Source organism: Dipodomys spectabilis, unplaced genomic scaffold (assembly GCF_019054845.1).
Source record: "Dipodomys spectabilis isolate Male_0828 unplaced genomic scaffold, ASM1905484v1 ptg000039l, whole genome shotgun sequence".
Classification (NCBI taxonomy): Eukaryota; Metazoa; Chordata; class Mammalia; order Rodentia; family Heteromyidae; genus Dipodomys; species Dipodomys spectabilis.
The window spans coordinates 5,263,992-5,285,000 of NW_024870716.1; the positions used below are offsets into that span (position 1 = coordinate 5,263,992).

Sequence of the window (21,009 nt, forward strand, 5' to 3'; positions counted from 1 at the left end):
GACATGCGCGCACACCCGCGGCCGGCGTGGTGCTTGGCGGAGGCGCTCCCCTGGCCCGGAGGTAGGGCGGGCGCCAGGTGCGGGCTCCGATCGCACCGGGAGGGGTGACACGCGGGGTCAGAGGGCGGAGAGGCAGCGTGAGGCCTGGTGTCGGGACGGTTCTGGATGGGAAGAGGCTTTCGATCTGCAGCCCGCGGGTGTGGGCTGGCGCGGCGGCGGCTGGCGCGGAGAGCCGCGGGCACCTGTCCGAGGCTTCTAGGGGTCCCCCCCCCCTCCCGCAGCTGGCACTCCCCCCCCGGAGCCGCACCTCCACGCCCGACCTTTGGGTGATCAGTGGAGAGTCGAGGCTCAGGGACGGTCCCTGCCCGAAGCCGGCTTCGAACTGTGATCCTCCAGTGCCAGCCTCCCAAACAGCTAGCTTAACCCTTCACACACACATACACACACACACCATGCGAAGCTGGCTTCAAACTATGATCCTCCAGTGCCAGCCTCCTAAACAGCTAGCCTAACCCTTCACACACACACACACACACACACACACACACACACACACCATGCGAAGCTGGCTTCGAACTGTGATCCTCCAGTGCCAGCCTCCTAAATAGCTAGCCTAAACCTTTACACACACACACACACACACACACATACACACACCATGCCAAGTTCCCCTATCCACACATTCTCCCCAAGTATGCTTGTTTCATTAGCTGAGAATGCTTTTGGCCACCCCCCTCCTTTTTGGTTTTGCAGAAAGAAAATGCCATTATTCTTCAAAGGTCTGTGCCAAACAGCTGGGGCCTCCATTACTTTGTTTTCCATCACCCGCAAGGTGCAAGCTGCACCATTCCATCAGAGACTTGTTAGAACACCTGTCTTTTTGGATTGTGTCTCTCTCAAACACACACCTCCAGTGGTCCATTGATAGTGAAACAGGGTTGAAGTCATTAGCTGGGCATTGGGTACCATTCATCGTTTTAACCCAGCTGTGTTTTCCATCATTGTACCAATTCCCTACCCCTACTGCCCTGTGAACTCTCTATTCTTATAAACCACATTGCATATTTTGTTTGTACATTAATTACTTAAGATATCCTCTATTTTCTCTCTCTTGAATCAAGGACTTAAATGATTGGTACTTGCCATCTGCCTTCCTGATTTTCTTTTTTTTTTTAATTTTTTTTTCCTGAGTCTTGAACTCAGGACAAGGTTGGCGCTCTACCACTTGAGCCACAGCTACACTTGCAGCTTTTTTGTAGTTAAATGAAAGTAAGAGTTTCATGAACCTTCCTGCCTAGCTTCAAAACATCATCCTTAGATCTCGGCCTCCTGAGTATCTAGGATTACAGGCATAAACCACTAGTCCCTGGCTTGCCTTCCTGATTATTCTAGGCAAAAGCGATCCCTTCTTTCTTTCTGTTTATTCTTCCTTTTTTTTCCCCCAGATGCAATGGCTTTCTTTATTGTATTTATTTATTTATTTATTTATCCATTCACTCATTATTTTAAGTAGTTGTACAAGAATTATTTTAAGTGGATTTCAGTTCAACAAGTCAGATTATGAGTGCAGTGCAACTTGATCAATATCCCCTCCTTCTACTCTTAGAGCTCTTATTTTGTAATGGTTGTTTTGTTTACTTAACAGTATTGGTTATGGACCTAATAAGTGTTTGAAATGATTCTAAATGTGACTTTTTCAGTAGTGAATAAAGAATATACATTTCCTGTTAACAGGGAGTTGACATTAGGTTGGGAGAGATAGACAATGAATGAGAAACACATTAGCTAGATTTGCTACTCAGAAAATCAGACGGTTTATGGAAGAAATGATTTGGAGATTCTTACAGGTTATTGGACAGAGGAAACCTCTGCGAACGTGAATCCTAAGAGGTGCAGCCATATGGTTAAGGAAGGAGCAACTGAACAGCAGAAATGGTGTGAAGGTTTTGAAGGTCAGAGTGATGAGTATAGAGGATAAAAGAATAAAGGCAGAAGGCAAAAGACAGGGTCCAGAATCAAAGTGTCTTTGGAAGCTAGAGTATATAATTGAGGCTTTATTATAAATGTAACTTGAAGGTTTAGAAATGTAAACTTGATGGTTTACTTTTTATGTGATAATTAATTTATGGCAGTACTGGGGCTTGAACTCAGGGCCAAGATACCCTCCTTTAGCTTTTATTTCACTTAAAGCCAATGCTTTGCCACTTGAGCCACAGTGCACAGCTTCACTTCCAGCTTTATTTATTTCTGGCTGGTTGATTGGAGATAAGAGTTTCACAGACTTTCCTGCCTGATCCGGCTTTAATCAGAAACCTCAGATCTCAGCTTCCTGAATCACTAGGATTTCAGGTGTGAGCCACCAATGCCCAGGTCCATCCTGTCAGTTTATGAGTACAGTGCCACTCGATCAAGGTCACCCCTTCCATCATTCTCCCTCATTTATTCCAACCACACCCTTTCCATCAAGTTACTGGCTTCTATTTTCACATATATACTTCGAATGTGATGACTATATTGGCTTATTCTTCCTTTCCATTCATCTTGGTTTACTTTTTAAAGGAATATTCTGAATGCTACATGGAGAATGAACATGGGTATTAGAAACAGGTATTAGAAGACTTTCTGATGTCTAAGAATATTCGGGTACAGGAATGTAGCTCAGTGGTATAATGTCTGTTTGGTATGCACAGGGCCCTGGGTTCTATTACCCTCCCCTGATGCGCATCCCCCCACCCCCTGGTTTTTGGATTACAGTAGCAATAAAAGGACAATGAGAGTGATCAGGGCAATTTTTGATAATGGAAAAGTCAACATTAAAACCATTAAAGTGGATGACCAAAATGAGGATGGAAAGTAAAGGATAAAAGTGAGGAATTGAGGGACCAGGACCTTAAGCAGATGATCTGCACGGGTGACTACAAAATAAATTGTGTTGGAAAGGAAGATGGTGAGCCAGAACTCATTAGCAAATGAACAGTTATCTAGGAATCACAGCGAGATAGTGCTAGCAGATGATAAAGCCCGGTAGCATGAGTCCCAAAGGAATCAGGACTTTTAAGGAAAGAACAGAAAGAAAGGAAAGGATGAAAAGAAGAAAGGAAAGGAAAGGAAGAAAGAAAGAGAAGGAAGGAAGGGGAGGAAGAGGGGGAGGTGACGAGAACAAGAAGGGAAGAAAAGCAGAGGAGAAGAAGGAAGAAGAAGAGGAGGAGGAGGAAGAAGAAATAGTTTGGAAAAAGCAATTAGGGTAGAAAATAGAGGCAACTGTAGGAGTTTAAGCAATTAAAGGAAATTAATATGTTATTTTATATCTCCTAAAGAAGTCGGACATACAGAATGTGTATATAGTCTCTATATGGCACAGTGGGAAGGATTGGGGAGAGGGGCATTTTCTAAATTGGTTCAGGTTAGTAGAAACAAGATAAAGGTCGAGATGATGTGGCTTAGTGGTACAGTACTTGCCTAGCGTGCATGAAGGCCCAGGTTCAATTCCTTAGTACCACACGAACAGAATAAAGCCTGAAGTGACACTGTGGCTAGAGTTGTAGAGTGCTAGCCTTGAGCAAAAGAAGCTCAGGGACAGCCCAGGCTCTCTGGACTGGCAAAAAAACAAAACAAAACAACAAAATCCCCAAACCTAAAAAGGTATAGCTAATTTGCTGGACGGCATGTATAACACACAGAGAGCCACTTAGGCTCCAGGAACAGTTCATCTTTCCCACAGCGCCACATGGAATTGCACATGTCTGTTGCTCCTACAAATGCCAGTGAAGCTGCAGAAAAATCTCTGGATCAGCCTCAGAATATTGAATCTGTCCTCCTGGGAGCTTTGCAGAAGGCTTAATGAAGCTCCAAGACTAACTTAAGCTTACCTTTAAAGTTGATATGGAGATCTTCACTTCTCGTTATCCATTTCGACTCTTTCGTCTAGTCTTCTTGTTCTTCTCATGTCTGAATGTCTAATATATAAAAATCTAACCATAATCTCTGTAGAATTAGCTAGGAATTTTAGGCTGTAGGAATGAGATTAGACAAATCATTGTAAAACACATCTATGTTCTGGACTTTTCTTTGTGGGCCTACAATGACTATTTATTTACTTTTGTTTTCTTATTTATTTTAGTATTATTATAAAGGTCATACAAATTTTTGATGGCAGCACTGGGGTTTGAACTCAGGGCCTTGCATTCTTGACTGTCGCTTCTCTAGGCTAGTACTCTACTGCGTTGGCTACACCTCCATTTCTGGCTTTCTTCAGTTTACTGAAGACAAGAGTCTCACAGACTTTTCTGCTTGAGCTGTCTTTGAACCCTGATCATCAGATCTCAACCCTTTGAGTGTCTAGGATTGTGTGAGCCACCAGCACTCAGCTTCCAAATACTACTTTAAAGGTACACTGAAGCTGACCCATTTTAATCCTAATATTTGACGATATTCTGAATGCCACATAGAGAATGAACTATGGGCTAGACAAAGAAATAGGAACTGGAAGACTTCATGATGTCTAAGAATATTCAGGTATAGGGATGTAGCTGATGTAGACAGAATCCTGTAATAAGTGAAAAATCAAGGTTAAAAACAGTAGGTAATGCTGGATGCCACTGGTTCACACCTGTAACCCTAGCTATTCAATAGGCTGAGATCTGAGGACTGTGGCTTGAAGCCAGCCTGGGCAAAAAAGGCTGTGAGACCCTCATCTCCAATTAACCACCAACTCCTCATCCCCCCCCCCCCACAGAAAAACAACAAAACAAGTGGAGCTGTGGATCAATTGGTAGAACACTAGTCGAGCAAAAAACAAAAACAAAAAAACCCTCAAGGACAGTGCCTAGGTTCTGAGTTTATGCCATGGGACCTGCAGAAAAAATAAAACTAACAACAACAAAAAAACCATTAGTTAAATATGAAATTGTTTGTAAACTCTGCTTATTATAGGAGAGTCAAGTACACATTACATATAGTCATAGGATAGGTTATTAATGTCATTGAATGGGACTTAACAATAGAAAAGGAGGCAGGACCAGAGAAATCTTGTGAGGCAATTCCCTTTTGGTTATCCACAACTTTCCTGATGACTTTATTTCTTTTGTAGGCTTTCTTACTCAAGAATGGAAGAAGATGCAGATTATAGAATCAGGTTTAGTAGTCTATGTTTCATTAATGATCATGTTGGATTTCAAGGTACTATAAAGAACTCACCAAGTGACTTTATTGTCATTGAGATTGATGGACAGGGGCAGTTAGCTAATAAGGCTATTGATGAACCTTTTCCGGAAGTTAGTAAAATACCACCTGAGCCAGATAATATCGCCAAGAAGCCTAAACTTGATTTTCAAAATGGAACCTTTGATGATGGAAATAATCAAGAAGTTATTGGTTTGGCTAGGTGCTCCCAAGGTGATCACAAACTTCAGTCTGATTCAGAAAAAGAAGACAGTACCACTGGTGGGATTTCCAATTGGGAAGAAGGAAAAACTGATTTATTAAGTTGTTTTTTGGATGAGAAAACTAATGAACAATTGAGTCAATTTGCCCTAGAGATAAAAGAACAGTGGAATTTGAAAGGGGAGTCAGTGGAAGCAACTCCTGAATTGTCATTGGGCAAATTCCTTGAGAAAAACCACAGGGCTGCCGTGCACAGTGCTGTCAGGCAGAAATTTCCTTTCTTAATCACTGTCGGTAAAAACAGTGAGATTGTTGTAAAACCTAATCTTGAGTGTAAAGAACTCTGTCATTTGGTGTCTGAAGAGGAAGCATTTGACTTTTTTAAGTACTTGGATGCAAAGAAAGAAAATTCGAAATTCACGTTTAAACCTGATACAAACAAAGATCACAGAAAAGCTGTGCATCATTTTGTCAACAAGAAATTTGGGAATCTGGTAGAAACCAAGTCGTTTCCTGAAGGAAATTTCAAGAGTGGGAATAATGGAAATGTGATAACTGTAAGATTTCGGGAGAAGATGCACACACCTGGAAAAAGACCTCTTCAAGGCCAAGAAAGGAAAGTTGTATATACAGGTAATTTAATAAATCATTATCATTTCTTTAGATAAATGTGAGAAACAGTGTGAAGCCTCCAAGGAGTTATCAGTATTTTTTAAATGACAGTTGAAATCTATAATGGTGATTTTGTATTTTGTATATTTGTATATTTTGTATATTTGTATTTTGATGAAAATGTTTGATGCAAATATTTTGAGTTACAGACTTGATCCTTTATCATAATCTGCTAGTGTGCTAGAAATGGAAACTGCCCCTTTTGTAATTCAGAATTACTTTTGTTTCAGCTTTTACTCTACGAAAGGAAAACCTGGAAATGTTTGAAGCACTTGGTTTTTTAGCCATGAAACTTGGAGTGATTCCTTCGGATTTTAGCTATGCAGGCCTTAAAGATAAGAAAGCTGTCACCTATCAGTCAGTGGTGGTTAAAAAAGTGAATCCAGAAAGGTAATAAGTTATTGGTTTATAAGACAGAAGTTTAAGTGTGTGTGTGTGTGTGTGTGTGTGTGTGTGTGTAGTTTGAACTCAAGGTCTGGGCTTTTGTGCTCAAGGCTGGAGCTCGATTACTTGAGCCATTCCACTTCCAGCTTTTTGATGATTTACTGGAGATAAGAATCCCATTTTTCTTGCCTACACAGGCTTTGAACTGTGGTACTCTTGGCCTCCTAAGTAGGTGGGATTACAAATGTGAGTTTACTTTCATATTGCATCAGATAAATAGATTTAAAACCCAGAATGATATTGAGAGTATAATTTGTCAATCAGTTGGTTATAGACCAAGCAATACATTCTACATTAGTAATGTGATTGTCTTCTTCATAAGTAATTTTATGTTTTAAATTTACATAAAGATATAGGAGGATGGGCTGGGAAGGTGGCTCAGTGGTAGAGTGCTTGCTTTGCATGCCTGAGGCCCTGGGTTCAATTCCTCAATACCATATAAACAGAAAAAGCCAGAAGTAGCACTGTGGCTCAAGAGCACTAGCCTTGAGCTGAAGAGCTCAGGGACAGCGCCCAGGCCCAGAGTTCAGGCCCCACAACCAAAAAAAAAAAAAAAAAAAAAAAAAAAAAAATATATATATATATAGAGAGAGAGAGAGACAGAGAGAGAGAGGGAGATGGAGAGATGAGGAGCTTAGTGCCTGTGGCTCACACCTGTAATCCTAGCTACTCAGGACGCTGAGCTAAGAGAATCGAGATTCAAAGCCAGGCTGGACAGAAAAGTGCGTGCGACTCTTATCTCCAGTTAAACACCAGAAAACCAGAAGTGGCGCTGTGGCTCAAGTGGTAGAGTGTTTGCCTTGAGCTGAAGAGCTCAGGGATCGCACCCCAGGCTCAGAGTTCAAGCCCCATGAGTGACAAAAAAAAAAAAGAAGATGTTTTAGGATAGAAACTGAGAAGTGGGGGATTTTTAAATTCTCCAAATTGTTTCTAAACCTCTATACTATATTCTAATACGCATTTATATTCTGGAAAGTGTATTGTAAGTTATTTTTCCTAATTGCTATGATGCTTTTATGCCTTTATTTTTGTGGACTCTTAGATTTAAAATATACCCCTGATAAATGTAAAGTACTCACATTTAACCTTCCTTTAGGTAAGTCAATTGTTTAACATATTTTTTACCATTCTAAAGGAAAAATTCACTTCTTAGATGCTGGGGAAAAATTAAAAGTTTGAGTGAGGGATTTGGAGTGTGTCTCAAGTGGTAGAGCACCTGCCTAGCAAGCACGAGGCCCATTACCCCTCCCCCCCAATAAGAAAAATAAATCGAATAAGAGTAAATTGAATAAGAATAAATTCTCTAGTGCCAGTGGGTTTTAAAAACAATACTTTTTATTTTTTCAATTTTTGACTGAGACAGCAAGGAGCAGAGTTATGACAGATAGATCAGAACTTCTGGATCACTTGAACTAATAAGCCAGAAGGCCTACATTGGTGTGTGTGTGTGTGTGTGTGTGTGTGTGTGTGTGTGTGTGTGTGTGTGTGTGTGTGTGTGTATTATATAATATATATGTTTTCAAGTTCCCAAAACAACTCTATAATTCTATAATAACCCTATATTAACCCTTTAAGTATAATGACCCTATAAGTATACTTTACACACACACACACACACACACACACACACACACACACACAACATTATTCAAGTTCTTAAAATAACTCTTTAAATAAGTATAATCGTCTAAGTGTGAATATTTGCAATAACATTAAGACTGGAATATTAAAAATATTGTATTTTTGATCGGAGGGGCTGCCTGGCAACTATCATTTAAATCATTTAAAGCCTTGTGTTAATTTTTAGATGAAAGATTTAATTGAGCCTGTGTGATTTATCACTTCTAGGTTGAAAAGTGTGGAGAAAGAAATGGAAAAGAAAAGGATGAATGTGTTTAATATTCGATCTGTAGGCAATGCCCTTAGACTTGGTCAGCTCAAGGGAAATCACTTTGATATTGTCATCAGAGATTTAAAAAATCAAATCAATGATTCTGCAAATTTGAGAGAGAGAATTTTGGAGGCAATAGAAAATGTTAAGGTAAGAAAATACATACAGTATTACAGGAAAATCTTTATAGTCCCTCTCTGCATTGTGGAAAGAAAGGAAATATTTTTCCTTTTGTATCTTTTTATCTGCATGTATAATAATAATAATAATAATATAATAAGGAGGGCCATTTGACATTTTCTGTTTTTTTTTTCTTAACATGCTTTTGTATTAAGACCAAACATACATTGTGGCTCATGCCTATCATCCTAGCTACTCAGCAGGCTGAGATTCAGAGATTCAACTCTTATCTCCAATGAACCACACAAAGCCAGAAATGAAGCTATGGTTCAAGTTGATACAGTGCCAGCCTTTGAAAAAACTCAAGGCTAGGGCTCGTACCCAGGTCTTGAGTTCAAGCCTCAGTACTGGCACACACACGCAAAGATGACTTAGGTTTCTAAGTGACATCTGCCAAGCATTCAAGTGTGTTTATATAATCATAGTCCCAGTCTGTTCATCTAAACTAGAGGGTCAGCAAGATTTTCTACAAGGGGCCAATAATAAATATTTTTGGTTTTGCTGGCATATGGTTTATGTTGGAATGAATCAACTGCCATTGTGTCAAAATGGCTGTAGACAATACACAGATAAATGAGCAGGGCTGTGTTCCAGTAAAAGTTTATTTGCAGAAATGAGTGTTGAGCCAAATAGGACTTGGTGGGCTGGAGTCATTTGCCAAACCCGGATGCAGACTAGTAATTCTCAATTTGAGGAGCTTTTAAAAAATGTCGGCAGTCAATTTCTCCTTCGAAATCAATTTAGAACGTTTGAGGCTGTGGCTTTGGCATGGCTATTTTTAAATAGCTTGCTAAGTGATTCTGCCCTGGAGCCAGCGTGGAGAGGATCGGAGCCAAGTTCCTGACCACACCATCTTTTTTACCCAATTTTATACCTCTCTAATAGGAAAACAAACAAAGCTGGGCGTTTTTGTGGCTTACGGTTAAAGAACTGTCTTCCAGCCAAAGACCTTTTAAATTCAGCATTTTAACCTATGTATATTTCAATGCCTGAAATCATATGCTCTGTATACTCTTTTATCTTTCTTTTATGACTCATCTATCTAAAAATTTTATACCCTCCACTCTTGTGAAATGGTTCTGAAAATAATATCTCTTTGAAGATGGAGTGTGTTTCTCTGAATTTGGATTGCATTCGTTACCAGTTTTGCATCGGTATTTATGAGGCTCCACCTGCCTATTATGAAATGATCATTATAAATAATCTTAGCTTATTTGGTCATAATATTCAATGTACGTATGTGAACATGGAACTAGGTAAGCTGAGGGGATGGGTAGGGTTGGGAGATATGGAGGAGAATGCTGAAAAGGGGTGACACACTGATCATGATGCATTGTACTTATAAAAGTAGTTATGTTGCTAGGTACTGGTGGCTCATGCCTGCAATCCTAGCTACTCAGGATGCTCAGATCTGAGGATTGTGGTTTGAAGTCAGCCCAGGAAGGAAAGTCAGTGAGACTTACCTCCAATACCAAAAAAAGCCAGAAATGAAGCTGTGGCTCAAGTGATAGAATGCTAGCCTTGAGCAAAAAAAAGCTCAGGGATGGTTCCCAGGACTGGCACAAACACGCACACACACTCATACACACACACACACACACACACACACACACATGTTGAGTTAAAACCCCTTGTTCTACTACTTAATAGTTAAAGAAGTTCTTAAAAGAGATAATCTTTGTCTTAGGGCTGGGGTGTGACTTACATGATGGTAGGACTGTGTAACAAAAGAGAGGCCCTGAATTTAAACCCCAAAACCACCAAAAATGAAAAAAAAAAATCTTTAGCTAGTTCAATTCCCATGATGAAGGAAGGGAGTCAAGTAGCTTTGAAAATGAGATGTCTTTTGAGTTTTCTTTAGAGTTATAGCATTAATAGTTGTGAATCGTTTGGTATATGTAAGTAGTTTGGAGGGATAGATAAAATTCTAGTTATTCTAAGTTATCTGACATTTTATTTTAAATTTGAAATAACTCAAAATACATGGGAGAATTAATTAATTAAAGTGTTTCATCTATCTGCAAAAATCTATCTAATTTTTCTGTAAAGATACAATTCCCTTTGTCCTGTATTGTGATAGTGTCTTAGCATATTTTATTTAGTAGTCCTTGGGTTGGAGTTTAGTAATGATTGTGTAAAGATATGTGTACATTTCTCATAATGTGCATGTAGAAGATTGTCTTCCATGAGTCTCTTTACAAGTTGCAATAGTAAGTTCGTTCTCTCCTCTGAATGAAAAATAGAGCAGTTTCAAAGCATGACCTTAGAATTCCCTTATATCACTTGTATCAAAAAGTATACTTGCATCAAAATTCACTTCTATCAAGAGGCAAATCTGAGTTGCTGCCCTGGCATGCAAGTTCTGTTGCAGCTTCATGCAGGCTGTAAGAACCAAGAGAGACTGAAGAATATATGACTATATAAAGAAGCCAGGATTTTTAGTGACTTGGAAAAGAAGTCTGTTTCTTTTCCCCCCATTTCCTGATGGCAGAAGAGTCTCAAAATGAGAAAGCACTTTAGAGCAGAGATCAAATCCAGGTACTGGGAGACCACTCAATCTTCCTGTGTTTACAACTTGTCTGGTATATCCCAGGAACCTTCTCAGTCATGTGAATAGAAAGTTGACATGTTTTTAAAGCTTTCTTCAATAGTTTTATGTGCTAACTCAGTGTGTGTGTGTGTGTGTGTGTGTGTGTGTGTGTGTGTGTGTGTGTGTTTGTGTTGAACTCAGGACATGGTGATATCCCTTGAGCTACACCTCCACTTTTAGCCTATTTACTGGTTAGTTGGAGGTAAGAATCTTGTAGACTTAAAACAACAACAACAACAAAACCAGTAAAAGGCCCTGTTTCTATTTCCTGGAGTTCATTTCCATAGATAGTACTTGAAATGTAGAGAAGTTACACCTTTGGATTTCTCCCCAAGTATATCCTTCTTTGGTCTGTGTATGAATGTCTAGAGTCCTGGATAGGTCATCATGTCCAGTTATATTTTAGATCTAGCTTCTACATATGAAGAATCTCATGGACTTTTCTACCTTGCTGGCTTTCAACTGTTGATCCTCAGATCTTAGCCTCCTGAATAGCCAGGGTTATGGGCATAATTACGTGCTAACTTCTAATTGTGTGTTCTTTTCTGTTTATGTAGTATTTCTCAGACTATTTGGTCTCTGTACAAATGCCTGATTACAAGAATTTTTGTAGGAAATACGAAGAGAAATATTTGATGTTTTTTTCCTTTTTCTTTTTAAATCTAAGACCAGAACTCAAATTCATTATCTGATGTTTTTGCTTTTTGACTGGTGCTGTACCACCTGAGCCATGCCTTCAACCCCAATCACATTTTTGATACCATTTAGATAAACTCTTATTTAATTCTTATTAATGACTTCTTAATTATTTTCTATTCATAGAGTAAAGGCTTTGTGAATTACTATGGACCACAGAGATTTGGAAAGGGAAGGAAAGTTCACACAGATCAAATTGGATTAGCTTTGCTGAAGAGTGAAATGGTATGGATTTTAAATTAATGGTATATTATAGATATAATCTTATCTTTTTAGTCATTTTTACTTCTTATTTAAGCCAGCCCCTAGTTCTCTTATCCTAAGCAAATAAATGCATATTCACACACATATACATGCATATGCCCCAAATACATATTGAACATTTATTAAGCAACTATAATCTTGGTATCATGTGCAGAAAAGCAGATTATATGCATGCCCCATGTTTAATACTTACTTGAAAGCTTGACATAGAATGAATCAACGTTTTTTTTTTTTTGGGGGGGGGGTCCAGTTGTGGGGCCTGAACTCTAGGCCTGGGCGCTGTCCCTCAGCTCTTCAGCTCAAGGCTAGCGCTCTACTGCTTGAGCCACAGCGCCACTTCTGGCTTTTTTCTTTTTGCTTATGTGGTGCTGAGGAATCAAACCCAGGGCCTCATGCATGTAAGGCAAGCGCTCCACCACTGAGCCACCTTCTCAGCCCTGAATCAACATTTTCTAAATCCCCTGTGAACTGAATGTAAGACTTGGAGGTAGCATATCCTATAGAAATCAGGTATTAAATCATATAAGAGATAGAATCAACCCAAGTTTAGAGGGCAGTGGCAAATTTGAAAACAAAATTTGACTAGTCTCAAATGAAGCTACAAATATACATCACAAATAAGTTACATTTAAAAGTATGTCTGTGGCCTGGCACCAGTGGCTCCTACCTGTAATCTTAACTATTCAGGAGGCTGAGATCTTGAGGATGGAGTTTCAAAGCCAGCCTGGGCAGACTCCTAACTCTTGTCTCCAGTTATCTACCAAAAAAGCCAGAAGTAGAGCTCTGGCCCAAGTGATAGAGTGCTAGTCTTGAGGAAGAAGACTAAGAGACAGCTCTTAAGCCCAAATCTCAAGCCCCAAAATTGGCACACAAACACACAGAAAAGTATTTGTGTGTGAATATGTCCATATACATGTGTGTGTGTGTGTGTGTGTGTGTGTGTGTGTGTGTGTGTGTATCTGTGTCTGTGTCTGTGTCTGTGTGTCCCAGTACTGGGGCTTGAACTCAGGGCCTGAGTACTGTTTATACTTTTCATGCAGGCAAGTGTGTGTGCACCTGTGTGTGTGTGTGTGTGAGTCCAGGGGCTTGAACTCAGGGCCTAGGAGCTGTCCCTGAGCTATTTTGCTCAAGGCTAGCGCTCTATCACTTAAACTACAGCCTCACCGTAAGCTTTTTGGAGATTAACTGGAAATAAGAGTCTCACAGACTTTCCTGCCCAGGTTGGCTTTGAACTGTGATCCTTACATCTTAGCCTCCTGAGTAGAGTGAGCCATCGGCACCTGACGTAGCAACAATTTTTAAGAGAAAAGAATTCAGGGATCTGAGAATATAAATGAAAACAATGGTTTGTTTCATTGCCCTATTCTTACTTTTTGTTGTGCATGTTGGTCAACTCTGAATACTATAAATTACAATTATAGCCAGGTGCGAGTGACTCAGTTGTATAATCTCTGCTACTCAAGAGGCTGAGATCTGAGCATCCTAGTTGAAAGCTAGCCCCAAGAGGAAAGTCCAATTGTATTCATGTTTCAATTGAAGAATAGTGGAAGTACATTCAGAGAAGTGGTTAGAGAGGAGGTACTTTTACCCATCTGTGACATTTTAAAACTAAATATTCATTTTGTACATAAGGTTTATTTCTATGTGAAATATTGTTTAATTCTTGAAAGTCTGAAGAGCAGATCAAACATCATATATCATTAATTGAATGCCTTGTCTTTGAAGGTAGCCTTTTAGGCAAAGGAAGGAAGGAAGGAAGGAAGGAAGGAAGGAAGGAAGGAAGGAAGGAAGGAAGGAAGGAAGGAAGGAAGGAAGGAAGGAAGGAAGGAAGGAAGGAAGGAAGGAAGGAAGGAAGGAAGGAAGGAAGGAAGGAAGGAAGGAAGGAAGGAAGGAAGGAAGGAAGGAAGGAAGGGCTGGGAAGGTAACTCAGTGGTAGAGTGCTTGCCTCACATGCTTGAGGCCCTGGGTTTGATTCCTCAGCACCACATACACAGAAAAAGCCAGAAGTGGGCGCTGTGGCTCAAGTGGTAGAGCACTAGCCTTGAGCTGAAGAGCTGAGGGACAGTGCCTAGTCCCAGAGTTCAAGCCCCAACGATGGGGGCGGGGGGTGGTAATGTAATTTGGCTGGGTGCTAGTGGCTCATTTCTTAATCCTAGCTACTTAGGAGGCTAAGATCTATGGACCACAGTTTAAAGTTAGCCTGGGCACTAATGAACCACCAAAAGGTGGAAGCAGAGCTGTGGCTCAAGTGGTAGAACACTAACTTTGAGCAAAAAAAATTAGGGATAGCACTCAGTCCTTGAGTTCAAGTCCTGGGATTCTCTCTCCCTCTCTATCTCTCGCTCTCTCTCTCATACACACATACACACACAAATATAATTTAACGTTTTCTTTAACATGTTTGCTTGCTTGGTTTTGCAAGATGAAAGCAATAAAATTATTTCTTACACCAGAAGACTTGGATGATCCTGTAAACAAGGCAAAGAAATATTTTCTTCAAACTGGTATGTAAAGCTTTCTACTCCGTGTATAGCAATAGGGATGCATACTCTAAATGTTAGGACAGCAGGAAAGCATTATTGCTCAGAGTGTGTAAAGAAATCCATTGTAATAATTATTTTATTTTGAATTATTTTATTACATGATAGTGCTACTTTTTTTTGCCAGCTCTCTGGGAATTTGATCTGTTGTAATTACTCCTTGGGATTAGAGGAGAGGAAAGAAATAGTTTTTTGGTTTTCTTTGGTCAAAATCCATTGCCACAGGCATGAGCATTGGTAGCTCATTCCTGTGATTCTAGCTACGCAGGAGGTTAAAATCTGAAGATCGTGGTTCAAAGCCTGCGTAGGCCAGAATATCCATGACATGTTTATCTCCAGTCACTACCAAAAAGCCAGAAGTGGAGCTGTGGCTCAAGTGGTAGAGTGCCAGCCTGGAGCTTAAAAGCTAAGGGACAGCACCCTGACCCTGAGTTTAAGCCCCAGTACAAGCGTGTGTGCACACACACACACATGCGCACACATACACACACAAATGTTTTAAGAGGTGTAACTAGATTTAACTGATATTGCTGAGCTCTGAGCAGCTTGTTCTTAGTATGATTGCCTTTTGTTTTGTCAGCAAAAGAAAGACCTTTATGAGTGACTGAGATCTGATTTGCTCTTCATTTCAGAGGACGCAAAGGGTACACTGTCATTGATGCCCGAGTTCAAAGTTCGAGAAAGGGCACTGCTGGAGTCCCTACATCGTTTTGGCATGACAGAGGAGGGATGTACTCAGGCCTGGTTCTCTTTTCCCCACTCCATGCGCATATTTTATGTCCATGCCTATAGCAGCAAGATTTGGAATGAGGCAGCATCTTACAGACTTGCCACCTACGGATGCAAGGTAGTGGAGGGTGATCTGGTGTGTTTGGAGGAAGACGTTGATGACCATTTCTCCAGTAGTAAAGTAAGTACCATCTGACCATGGGTGTGGAGGTAGCATGAGGAGCAGTCATTTTCAGAAGCTCTAATTTGGGGAACACATTAAAACATTATTAATTTATCTCTTTATTTCTATTATGCTTATCTGCTGACAATTGAACTTAGCTCAGATTGGTCAATGCTACAGAATGAAAGACATAAAGACAGCAAAGCTTCCTTTAAAAAAAAAACAACACTTCTTAAAACAATCATACAAGTAACACGTCAAACACCCTTCTTACAAATAAAATATAAAAGATATAGAGCTTTGGCTTAAGTGGTAGAACACCAGGCCTGAACAAAAAAGCCAAGCAAGAGATCAAGGCCCTGAACTCAAGGTCCAGTAACTGGCATACACACACACACACACACACACACACACACACACACACACACACACACACACACACACACACACACACACACACATGCATATGTGTGTGCACACACACATGCATATGTGTGTGCACACACACACACTAAAAAAAGATAATAAATAAATACGTAAATAAATAGGAAAAAATCCTTTGTAGGTTAGGAGAAGATGGTAAGACTGAGATAAGAAGCCAAATGTCAGTGGCTTACTCCTGTCATCCTAGCTACTCCGGAAGCTGAAATTTGAGGATCACAGTTTGAAGCTAATCTGGACAGACAAGTCTGAGGCTTTTATCTCCAATTAACCACCACAAAAGCTAGAAGTGAAGCTTACTAGCTTTGAGCACAAAAGCTTAGACATAGCCCAGGCCCTGAGTTCAAGCCCCACACCAGTGACAAAAAAAAAAAGTCTGCAATAACAGTATTGTCTCAGAGCAGCTTCCCATTCTCTTTGTTTTCCAGCTTTAGCAATCAGTATATAAGGCAGTAAGAACTGTTCTAATTTGTATTAGAAGCTAATTGTCTCCAGAGACAGGCTATTAGGAAAAGATCTTGTTTTCATATATGCATATTCAGTATAAGAATCAAATTATACCCAGCAGAGTTAGGGAAAATTGCAGTCGTGTAAAACATTTGGCAACCATTCATATTTTCATCATGTTTTTTAAAATTAGGTTCACCTGGTGACTAAGGAAGAGGAATCAGCTAATACATATGCAATGCACCAGGTAAATTTTTCGTATAAATTACTAAGGACAAACATTGTCCACCAAAGATAAAATCCTGACACACTTCCTGCTTTTAAGTTATTTCTAAATTAACTTATTTATTTACACACACATTCAGTTTATAATTCTATACATTTTTATTAACTCTTCTTTTTTTAAATTTGGGTACTGGGGTTTAAACTTAGCTTTTTTGCTCTAGAGTAGAGCTCTACCACTTGAGCCACAGTTCCATCTTCTGGCTTTTTGTCTGTTAATAGGAGATAAGAGTCTCACAGATTTTTTTTCCCGGGTTGCTTCCATTTGGGACCTCAGATTTCAGTCTCCTGAGTCGCTAGGATTATAGCTATGAGCCACCAATGTCCAGCTGAGTTCTTTATTTCCATTAGCTATTTTCATTACCAGGCAGTGTTAAAGGTATCATAGTGTGGTATTCAAAGAATATTTTAGTCTGCCTATAATGTTTAGGTCCTGAGACTGATGTTTTACAGATCTAGGTCTCAGTCATAGAAGTAACATATAATTATATATTCTAACGAAGGCTGTTTCATATGTATATTGTTGTTATTGTTTCTTTTTTCCCTCTTCATTCCCAGGTAGTTCTGCCAGTTCTTGGATACAACATTTTATACCCAAAGAATAAAGTAGGGCAGTGGTACCAGGAAATACTTAGCCGAGATGGGCTACAGACATGTCGTTTTAAAGTACCGACTCTCAAACTGAACATACCAGGATGCTACCGACAGATTCTCAAATGGCCTCACAAGCTAACACACCAGCTTTCTGGAGATCATGACACTGCTGAGGAACTGGAAGGGTCTCACATCCATGCAGCAAACTTCTCCCTTGTCATCTCCTTTGATCTTGATGCTTCATGTTATGCTACAGTGTGCCTGAGGGAGATAATGAAGCATGATGTTTAAAGTGGATACCTTCCGTATCATCATACACATGTCAGGGTTTTTTTTTTTCCTGTATGCCAGTACTGGGGCTTGAACTCAGGGTGTGGAAGCTGTCCAGTAGCTTTCATGCTCAAGGCTGGCACTCTACCTATTGAGCCACAGCTCTACTTCTGACTTTTTGCTGGTTGATTGGAGATACAAGTCTCATGGACATTTTTTTTCCTTCTTTTTTAACCAGATTGGCTTTGCATCTCACATCTCAGCCTTCTGTATAGTTAGGATTACAGGCCTGAGCCATGGACACTTGGCTTACATGTGTCACTCCTGGCCAGAGGAGGAGCTAATATTTCTTGAGCTTTGTAATTATCTCATTTTATTTTATTTTTTTGTCAGCAGTAGGACTTGAATGCTGGGCCTGGGTGCTATCCCTCAGCTCTTCAGCTCAAGGCAAGTGCTGTACCACTTGAGCCATAGAGCCACTTCCAGTTTTCTGGTGGTTAATTGGAGATAAGAGTCTCATGGATTTTCCTGTCCTACTGTCTTTGAATCACAATCCTCAGATCTTAGCTTCCTGAGTAGCTAGGATTACAGACATGAGTCACCAGCTTCTTTTTAATTTTTATAACATCCGAATAAATTGGGATTTGATGTTTTAAAGTTTTAGGGATATGCAGCAAGTCTGATGGTGTGAATTTAAGATCTGTATGACTCCAAACTTCGTGTTCTTTCAATGGCTTTCATTCTGTAGCATAGCGTTTAGACGTGTGTGTGTGTGTGTGTGTGTGTGTGTGTGTGTGTGTGTGTGTGTGTGTGTGTGTGTGTGTGTGTGTATACTGGGCTCTTTCCCACAGTTTTTTCACTCAAGACTGGCCCTTTACCACTTGAACCACAGCTCCACTTTTAGCCTTTTGCTGATTAAGTATATATAAGAATCTCATGGACTTTCCTGATCAGCCTGGCTTTGAGCTTTGATCCCCAGCTCTCTTCGCATGGCTAGTTTTACAGACATGAGCTACTGGTGTGCAGCATATCTTTTTAAACTACTAGGAACATAGGCTAATGAAAAGTAAAAGGTAAGGCAATTGATGCAACCTTGGTTCATATCTTCTCGCCCTTTGCTTAGAAAGTGAAACGGAGTGACCCTAAACGCATGGTTGGTGGGAAAGAAATGAACAGTGTGCCAATTATTCTTGTCATCCTTTCCCAGTTTTGAAATAATTGATCAAAGCAATATACATGGGAAATACCATTCCTTCTCATGATAGCTATCTCAGAAGAGTTAGTTATTACTCCTTTATGAGACATCAGGAATGCCCATGACCAGACAAAATTACTAATATAGGCAGACGGGTTGTGGGCAGCCTACAAGAAGTATTATGTATCTGTGGCAAATTTTGAGTGCCTTACAGCAGGGCCCACAAGCAGAAAGTTTCCCACGTCTGATAAATAATCTTTGATAAAGCTTGAAACCAGATTTTTTCATACATTTTTTTTATATTTTGATGTCTGTTGATCCCCTGGCTTTTTGCTTTCATTGGTGTCTTTTTGCTTTCATTGGTGTCTTTTTGCTGTTATCTTAACCTCAGCTTCTAGAGATAGGCACAACTGTATTCAGACTCCATCTTAAATATATTCCTGTGACTTTGGACATATTATTGATTCTTTTTAAGAATCAAGGTAATATCAACTTAGTAAGTGACAGTAGGGTTATCCACATCTCAAGTTGCTAGAGGAAGGAAACATTTGCGCATTTGGAAAATGTTTGTTAAACTATCCCATATCATAAACCATCGTAAGCAGTTTATATCAATTAAATTTAGAGTGGGGTGAGATGACCAATATATACTTCTTGCAAAAATCTGATCTGAGCATCTTCTCATTGCTAGTAATATCATGATAAATTCTATTAGTATATGAGCTAGTCCTGGGCTTGAACTCAGAGTTTAGTTGCTGTCCTTGAGCTTTTAGGTTTAAGGCTAGCAGTCTACCGCTTGAGGCACAGCTCCACTTCAGTCTTTTGATGATAAGGGCCTCTCAAACTTTCCTGCCTGGGTTGACTTTGAAATGTAATCCTCAGATCTCAGCCTCCTGATGAGCTAAGATTATAGCTGTGAGCCACTGGTGCTCAGCACATTTGGAATTATATATACATATGTATATGTATATATTACATTATATATATATGTAAAACACATATAGCACACACTTTATTTTTTTGGTCATTGTATACTTTAGCAATATACCAGTCTCAAAAACCTAACATTGAGATATTACAGTATTACCATTGGTTTTTTTTTTTTAAATTACCTTCACAATTTTAAGGTATTTGTGGAATGAGAGAGGCTTTATTCAGTAGTAGTAAAAATAAAATGTATAAAATATGTTTTAGCAATACTTCATAAGTTAAATTGTGTCTTGCAAATATAATCAGTTAATTTGTGATTTTCAGTCACAACTTTTAAGTGATCAAATTTAGTTTGCCTTTAAATGTAAAGTAGCCATTAGAAAATACAAAAAGCATTACATGCTACCACACATTTACTTTCTTTGCCTGTAGATGGCACTGTAATTGTAGATATATTTATTTACTTACTAGTTTACCCATGTATAAAGAAAGGATCACTAAATTTATTCCAAGTCACTATGGATACCGTTCATGTGGAAAATCAGTTTATATAATAATAGTATTTGTCATGATTTTTTCCCAGCCTGGGGACTTTATTAATATACTGTGATAGAATTGGTGACCTGTGTTTTCCATTTATGTGGGACATGTCATCAATTCATAAGCATGTGCTTTGGTTTATTATTGTTTGTGCCTGTACTGGGACTTGAACTTAAGTCCTTATTACTCTTCCTTAGCCTTTTTGCCCATGGCTGGCACTACAACTTGAAACATACCTCAGTTTCAGTTTTCCTTGGTTACTTGGAGATGAGTTTCATAGACCTTCCTGTTACAGTTACAGCTGGTTTTGAACCATAATCCTCAGATCTCAGCCATCTCAGCCTTCTGAGTAGGTAGGATTACAGGCATGAGCCAACAGTGCCCAGATTAAGTTTATATTAAGTTTACATTTTAGAGGGTTCACACATACGTACACACACACACACACACAGACACACACACACCTCGAAAGGAGAAATAATTGTTTCTAAATATGGGAATTTAGTAGTGGGTTTAAGTTAGGGTTTAAGTTTGAGAACTATCTAGAGTCTACTTCAGCAAACACTGATCAAAAAGAGGTTGGAGGAAGGTGTAGGGTAATAGGAAAAAACTTTTTCTGTGAGTACTTCTGAACTGTTTAAAAATGTGTGTGTGTGTGTGTGTGTGTGTGTGAATGTGCATGTGCCAGTACTGGGGCTTGAAGTCAGGCCCTTGACCTCTTGTTTGAGTTTTCTTGCACATGGCTGAGCCCTGCAACTT

The 21,009-nt window shown here is 39.5% G+C and overlaps 1 protein-coding gene across 2 annotated transcripts; it reads left to right on the top strand.

The window, feature by feature from the left end:
* The first annotated feature begins 14 nt into the window (after positions 1-14).
* On the top strand, positions 15-17,612 carry Pus7l (pseudouridine synthase 7 like). 2 transcript variants are annotated; one of them, XM_042677580.1, is made up of 9 exons: positions 15-61; positions 5,090-6,015; positions 6,285-6,444; positions 8,347-8,539; positions 11,982-12,080; positions 14,542-14,623; positions 15,292-15,569; positions 16,633-16,686; positions 17,280-17,612. In XM_042677580.1, the coding sequence occupies exons 2-9, from the start codon at positions 5,106-5,108 to the stop codon at positions 17,604-17,606; spliced, it is 2,103 nt and encodes a 700-aa protein (XP_042533514.1). In that variant the 5' UTR covers positions 15-61; positions 5,090-5,105; the 3' UTR covers positions 17,607-17,612. The 2 variants fall into 2 exon arrangements, with proteins under 2 accessions (XP_042533514.1, XP_042533515.1); XM_042677581.1 differs by lacking the exons at positions 15-61; positions 16,633-16,686 and having other exon boundaries at positions 4,967-6,015.
* Positions 17,613-21,009: the final 3,397 nt, after the last annotated feature.

What these genes read in the sequence shown, in the direction of transcription:
- Pus7l (XM_042677580.1), top strand. Translation starts at nt 5,106, where the DNA reads ATGGAAGAAGATGCAGATTATAGAATCAGGTTTAGTAGTCTATGTTTC. An exon ending in AAAAAAGTGAATCCAGAAAG is followed by an intron (nt 6,445 to 8,346) that starts GTAATAAGTTAT and finishes TATCACTTCTAG; the next exon opens with GTTGAAAAGTGTGGAGAAAG. An exon ending in GAAATATTTTCTTCAAACTG is followed by an intron (nt 14,624 to 15,291) that starts GTATGTAAAGCT and finishes TCTTCATTTCAG; the next exon opens with AGGACGCAAAGGGTACACTG.